Source organism: Urocampus carinirostris, chromosome 6, assembly GCF_059441175.1.
Source record: "Urocampus carinirostris isolate Australia breed hairy pipefish chromosome 6, RoL_Ucar_1.0, whole genome shotgun sequence".
Classification (NCBI taxonomy): Eukaryota; Metazoa; Chordata; class Actinopteri; order Syngnathiformes; family Syngnathidae; genus Urocampus; species Urocampus carinirostris.
Genome location: NC_142354.1, coordinates 13,460,397 through 13,467,812, shown reverse-complemented (window position 1 = coordinate 13,467,812; position 7,416 = coordinate 13,460,397). Strand labels below are relative to the sequence as shown.

General features: G+C 36.8%; 1 protein-coding gene across 1 annotated transcript; it reads right to left on the bottom strand.

The window, feature by feature from the left end:
- Positions 1-4,044: 4,044 nt before the first annotated feature.
- On the bottom strand, positions 4,045-6,609 carry LOC148363867 (transmembrane protein 233-like). Its single transcript, XM_088337954.1, has 3 exons — positions 6,061-6,609; positions 4,960-5,094; positions 4,045-4,869 (listed from the first exon to the last, which is right to left on the bottom strand). The coding sequence occupies exons 1-3, from the start codon at positions 6,238-6,240 to the stop codon at positions 4,852-4,854; spliced, it is 333 nt and encodes a 110-aa protein (XP_088194080.1). The 5' UTR covers positions 6,241-6,609; the 3' UTR covers positions 4,045-4,851.
- Positions 6,610-7,416: the final 807 nt, after the last annotated feature.

The following is a 7,416-nucleotide window of genomic DNA, read 5'->3' as shown; positions in this document are numbered from 1 at the left end:
AGTTTGTTATATCGTCTCTTAATAATACAAAATGTGTTTTTGAATTATTCTTACACTTTTTTATACATGAGTAAATGAACTGATATTGGGTTTTGTTTAATTGGTGAACTGTAGAACTGTGTCTTGTTAACTTATTTAGCAGACTTAAGCTAACGAGAAATTTACTTATAATGATACTAGTCCATTTTTTTATCAATCGTTTACTTCTTTCTTTTATGAATGAGTGAATTAATCTTTTGAAGTTGAAATAGCAGCATCATGTCGCCAAAAACAAAACAAAAAAACGCAGTTTTATCTTTATGAATGAGATATGAATAATATGACATTCATTCTTTCATTATCTGCAACACTTATCTCCAGTAGGGTCACGGGGGTGCTGGAGCCTATCCCAGCCAGCAGCGGGCAGGGGGCACCCTGAACTGGTTGCCAGCCAGTCGCAGGGCACACAGAGACAAACAACTCACTCGCTCATTCACACCCATGGACAATTTGGACGGGCCAATTAACCTGACATGTATGTGTTTGAAATGTGGGAGGAAACCGGAGTGCCCGGAGGAAACCCACACAAGCACAGGGAGAACATGCAAACTCCACACACGAAAGTTTGATCTCATGACCTCAGAACTGTGCCACACACGTGCTAACCACTGCGCTGCCGTGCTGCCCTCTTAATATGACATATTATTTAAAGAAACAAAACGAAAATAAGCCTGAGGTGCTCTAGCTTAGCTTGATAATAAATCAAACAATGAGAGTATCTATTTAAAAACAGGCATTTTCCAATTTTCAAAAAATAAATAGTCTTGATGATTTGATAGTTTCCATCATAAAATACCTTTCTGTTCACAGTTATAGTCTAACTGACTTTTTGCATCTGCGTGATGCAATTAATCACTTTTTTTTCTACAATTTGATTACCGTCATTATTCAATCAAGCTAGCTGACAAGGCGAAGGACGGGGGAAAATATGCTATTAAAAATCATGTGGCCTATGAGGACACTAAGGTTGTATTGAAGATTTATATATATATTCAGTATTCCCTTGACTGTAGCAGTTAATCTGGGATATTTTAATGCCGCAAAGACAGAGAGGAATGTTACAGGCTAAATTATTTGTGACAAAGCCATATGTGTATGGGTTGATTTCTGCGGGACATTTCAGTTTTCTTTTCGGTCCCCAAAGCGAAAAGTGCTACAGTGCATATATATCGCTTGCCACTGTTGTATTCATCCATATGTATTGTAAGTCCATGCATGTTACAAGGCTTGCATGAGCACAACTTGTAAACATGCAGGATAGTACATTTTTGTAGCGAAAGCAAACAAGCATGATACTTTGTTGATTTTGGTAAGTGAGGGGAATTGAATCATCTTTTAACAATTATCAAAGGTTAAATGGGGAAACATTGTCCGTTTATGTTATGACGTTTCTTGTGCTTGTAAATACAATTATTAGTTGGTCACTAGTCATGTAAATGATTCATTAGGAGTAGTCCAATCCACGCCCAAGGAATAAAAGGCAGTTCTCCGATTGGTTTGAAAAGCCAATCCAAAAGTCCGGCTCGGGGGCAGGTTACAGCCCGTAATCAAATTTTTACTGGCCCGCAGTAAAATATAACTTTGCACAAAAAAAATAACAATAAATCACCATTTCACCAGATGATGTCAGTAGCCCTTTGGTCACTTTGCCCTTGGCTTTCAGTGAGAACATGAGCCCACCCCATATCTGACATGTCGGCTGTAAATAACAAAAGAAAAATTCACTGTGAGGGCTGCCTATTACAGGAGAAGTGGAAATTGGAGTATTTTGTCACAGAACTCTTGACACAACTGCATCTGCCTAATTTGGCTTGCTCCCTCCTATCTTTCAGATTTGATTTCCCCCTATGTTCCGGTCCGAAGCCTTCGTTCTGAAAGCGCTGGTCTACTGGTGATCCCAAGAGCCAAGAAGTGTCCTGCAGGTTTGAGAACGTTCTCCATCCGGGCACCGGTGCTGTGGAATGCTCTTCCGCCTGAGATCCGATCTGCAACCTCAGTGGAAATGTTTAAATCTAAGCTTAAAACACACTTATACTCTATAGCATATGAATAACCTATATCTTTTTGTTGACAATATCTCCTTACTAATTGTAATTGCAACATCCATTGCAGCCTGGTCATCCTGAAAGGGGGTTTACCACATGTGTGGTCCCTTCTCAAGGTGTCTTCATTTTCCTCATGTTGAGGTTTTTGAGTTTTTCCTTGCCCTCATGTTGGTTTCACATCAGGGGATGGTGTAATAATAGTCTGAAATAATAGTCTGTGCAATACCCTGTGCAGTCCTTTGAGACTCTTTGTGATTAAGGGCTATACAAATAAAAATGACTTGACTTGGTCAGAGACTGGCTGTTTTCAAAGAATATCAAGAGGCACTGCCAGACAAAACATGCTGACTACAAAATGTTAACTAGAAACAAATGCTGTGAAAAGGTGAAGCAACTGGAAGCTGTTTTAATGCCACGGCCGTGCTTTTCTATGAGACCCTGGGGCCAAATAAAAATGCTATAATGTGTATAATTAGCTTTAAGTCAATACCACAGTAGAAAGTGAACCACATTAAATTCTGTTGACGTTTCTCATTCTGCATCATTCCCACATTAACCCAGCTCATGTTTTCTCTTCCGATCACACGGCTGCTTGCTGGTCAGACCGTGTTATGGGATATGTTTGCAAGAAGGATGTGCCTTGTGCTAAGAGAAGCAGCTGCCTTGACTGACCTATTTCGGTGAGCCACAGTGTGTGCTCTAACACACTCTAGAAATTGTGTAACAGCAATGCTTTGGGTGACTTGAGGCAACAACAAAAATCACATTCACTATTTTGCTTGACAATAGAGATGCAGCAATTGCTTATAAAAAAAACTATTTTGTCTCATGTAAATGACCTAAAATAATGGTTTGATTTCACATTACTGAAATCGGACTCATGTCAGAAATCGGATCTTCATTCTTTTTTATGGGAAGCACTTTCATATCGCCAAATCTTTGCACTCATTTTTTTATTATCTTGTTCTCCTAGATTTAGTCTTGTTTCAAAAACATGTTTCTCTCACATGAATAGATTCATGTCAGATCATACACCAAAAGAATGTTCTAATAGAGTTTTGATATTGTAACTTTTATCTGAACGAAGGTTATTTTGTCAATGTCTACTCTTACATGAGGATACTCAGCGTAATGTATTTTTTGCATGTGTGCATGTAAAAAGAAGAGAAAGAGGGAAAACATGACATGATTGCAAAGGAGAATACATGATAACGACAAGGAGTGAGAATTCCCGTCGATGAACTTGTTCGGTTTTATTACTTATGCACGTTGAGTCAGACAAGATACGTGACTATCGATTCCACTTTGATTTAAGATGACGTTTCCTTCAGCTGTTGAATCATTATTTTTCCACTCTACAATCAAGAGTTTCGCTAAACTCCGATTTCTGCTATTGTTAAGAATCACTGCAGCTTTACAACAAACTGATACTTCAGACTAGCTGCAAAGCACGCAGGAAATCAGTTATATTTAGTCTGGATATAAGATGACATATCAGGCTACTGGAAAGTATCTGTGCTAATTTTGCAAGTTCGTTAGCCTGCCAGAATGTGTGATGCTAATCAAATAGCAGGACTGGAATCAATTTTCTTTCACTGGGAATTGTTAACGTCACAGTTTGTCTGATGATGATAAAGGCAACATAAATCGGAGGGAGGTTTGTTTTGAATTGTTAAAAAAGCAAATATGTACAAAACAATTTCCATAATTTCAAAACATAAAACATAAATTGTGCTTTTATTTTGTCCACAACATATATATACATTTAAAGAATATACTTTGCAGGCAACAAAAGACATTCATAGCTAACAGACAAAAATAAAAAACAAAAAATGACTATGCGGGGGTTTAGAAATCGGAATGAATTGTTTACCTGCCTAGAGACAACTAAAAACCCTGTAGACATGGCATTTGCCAGTCTTCCGATTTCAATGCCAGAGCAGGAGCGACGTAACCACACAAATAGATGTTGCTTTCGTATTTAACTTTTGTATTGATTAAAGGGGTCTTTTTTCATGTCACTCTCCAAAATGAAAGAAGTAGCGTCTTGTTTCTCTCGCGCTACAAAAGTGAGCTTCATTACTGTGTCTTGTACGTTTACAAGGTGTGTTCGTACATGGCTTGCTAAAAGCAAAGACTTACACTCTATATGGATGGATGAAACTGTGACACCCACTATGTATATAAATGGCTACACCTGTGGCATTTTGGGAATACAAAATAAAACAGAAATGTCTAGGAGAGATCAACCAATACACAAGAGTCTTTTTCAGCCTGTAAGACATGTACTCAGTGTATCATTCGTCTCTGTACCACATTACACAGTGTCCCGCAATGCTTTGGGGCATAAAAATATCCCGGATGAGGGAAACTTTTTGGGCACAACAGTAATTGAATTACTCAAATGCATATACATGCACGAGTATGTAATCGGAAAAAGAAAAGACATACCCAACAACTACAATCAGAATACTCGCAGTCGGACTGTAAGACTTTGTAACACTTTTGCATAACAAGTACAATATACTAAAAAGAAGTATATAACCATTCCGTAAACTATTTTGCAAGCTTCCAATACTCTTAATTGCTTTGCATGATTGGTTAAAAAAAAAAATCCAAGACATGAATGTTAAGGATGGAAACCAACAGGATGAGACGATCACAATGAAAGACAAAGGTTCTCCTTGCAGTTCTTTTGAACCAGCGTTGGAGCAATCCTACAATCATCCGCTTTGTTGCCTTTTTCCAAAAAGTCTTTCTTGTGTCTTCAGATTTGATGATTCACCTGGAAATCCAACGGGTGGAAAACACTAACTTATTTTCCCCAAAAAATATCTTTATCTTTAGTGATTGTCAGCTAAAGAAAAAGTCTTACTGTGGTGAAATGTACAGTACAGATAATAGTGATGACGAGTAGGCCAATGATGATGGAAGCGATTGCGACATAGAAAGCGTTCTTGCCCAGACGCCTTGAGCCATCGTAGTCATGATTGTAATAGCTGTGTCGAGACTGAGGACATTTAAAATAAAACATTGATTATTTTATTATACCATGTATATTAAACCAACATATTAAAAAAATAAATATTTAACTTCAATGCATTATCTGAGTTTTTAAAAATATACAGAGAGGCTGGACCAGGAGAGAAAAACAATTGACTGATTGATTAGATCTCTTGTATCTGTTTCAAATTTGATACATTGGCAAAACATGAAAAAAGATAGCTATAAACCTAACCATTTTTTATTTACATGTATAGATAAATATCTATGCAGACATCTATACTTGCATGTTATAGTTTAACATATATTTGCTTATGGATAGGTACATTTTATCATATTGGTTTTACAAAACTTAACATGTAATAGGGCTAAAAAGTTTTTTTTATTCTTGCGTGAAATAAGATACATATATATAGAATAAAATAAATAGATGATAAAAAGATAGTAAGTACAGGAAAATGTAGCCAGTTATTTGAATGTTAGCCTTAAGCACAGTACACATTGATGCTTCATAAACAATTTTTATGAAGGGACACACTCACAAAGAGAATGACATTAAAACAACATTTTTTCGTAGTAGTACTTCATTCACAATTATGTTTACTATCATATTTTTACCATTTCTTTTTGGCGGGCCTGATTAAAAACCCAGATGGGTCGCATGTGGACCGTTGTCCATCCATGATTTAAGATCAAAATACTGTAGCTTCAACTGAAAATACTCTAGTCAGTAAATCATTTTAAACTGCTTCCTGGGAGATCAAGTCCTTAGATCATATAACTTTTCTCGTGGTATCTAAAATTCTGATTACTTATAAAACCATATTCTTTGAAACTAATGTCATGTCAACTTACTCCAAACCACACATTTCATTAAGGTGAAAGATAGACAGTGAGAATTTTGTGGTACTGTATACTTAAACTACCCCAAAAATCAATTCAATATACAGTATTATGTTTAACCCATACTCACCATGATAGAGAAGACCAAAGCTACAATGTTGACAGGATATGCAGGACAAAAACACGTAAACATCGTTAAAAAAAGGTAACTTTTTAGCGGGGGCTCCTTTTCTTCTGTCGAATTGTTATCGCAAAAATCACTCTCACTTTCTGAACTTTTCTCCTGATTGTTCAGCACTCCCAAAGCCATTTCACCACAAGGCAAAGAAAAGGTCACCTGAGGAAAATGTTCAGAACAGCAATTATCCAATTCTTAGGTCCAGAGACCCTGACCCAAAAAGTTTGATGCTTTAGATCTGAAAAGTCTTCACGTTTCTAGTTGTGGTGTAATATTAGACGTGTGAATAGAGAGAGCAACGAGAGGGTAAGGATCACTAACCCTATTGGCCTTTGTCCAGTAGTGTAGCACAGGGAAATCGTCACTCCCATTAGTAAATTCAAGTATTTTCTCGGGACGTATTAGATATAGAAATGTCTCTGTTATGGATCGATTGAGATTCATGCCACAAAAACCCAATTTTATCTTCCTCTATGTCTGCTGGTTTGTGTCCATCTTAAACATGCAGTAAGTGGCCAAAACATACCCTAATAAAACTTAACGACTCTAATCAAGTGTAGGAAGAAAAAGCTTTTTATATGGCAATTTTAATATCATGATGCCTGGGTAATAATATTAATCGTTAAAAGATTACATTTTCCTTTAGCGAATGGGATATTCATTTTAATTTTAACCTGAATTAAATGTTTTTTATTGTATTCATATCTAATAGATCAATAAGAACATGTTTTTTAAAATGTCCATTTTTTATATTATTTTTTTTACATATTCAGATATTGAGCTAGAAAAAAGAATTTATTGTTTTTAATGTTTTTTCATCTAACACAAAATAATGAGAACATGAAGTTTTAAAAAGCCATTTTTCACATTTTTCATTGAAGTTTACTGAACCCGAATTTTAAAGTAATTTAAAAAAAATCATAGATCCATCCATTTTCTGTGCTGCTTATCTTCAGTAGGGTAGCGGGGGTGCTGGAGCCCATCCCAGATATCTTTGGGCATTGGACAGGGGACACCCTGGACTGGTTGCCAGACAGTCGCAGGGCACAGAGAGACGGACAACTCACTCGCTCATTCACGCCTAGGGACAATTTGGACCGGCCACTTCACCTGACATGCATGTTTTGGGATTGTGGGAGGATACCCGTAGGAAACCCACGCAGGATCGGGAATAACATACAAACTCCGCACGGGGAGCATGCGGTAGCTGGAAGTCCCCACAGTGGGGATGTGCGCTAACCAGAAAAATCAAAGATTTCGGATTAATATTATTAATTGATATCATTTTAATGATGGTTTAAATATTAA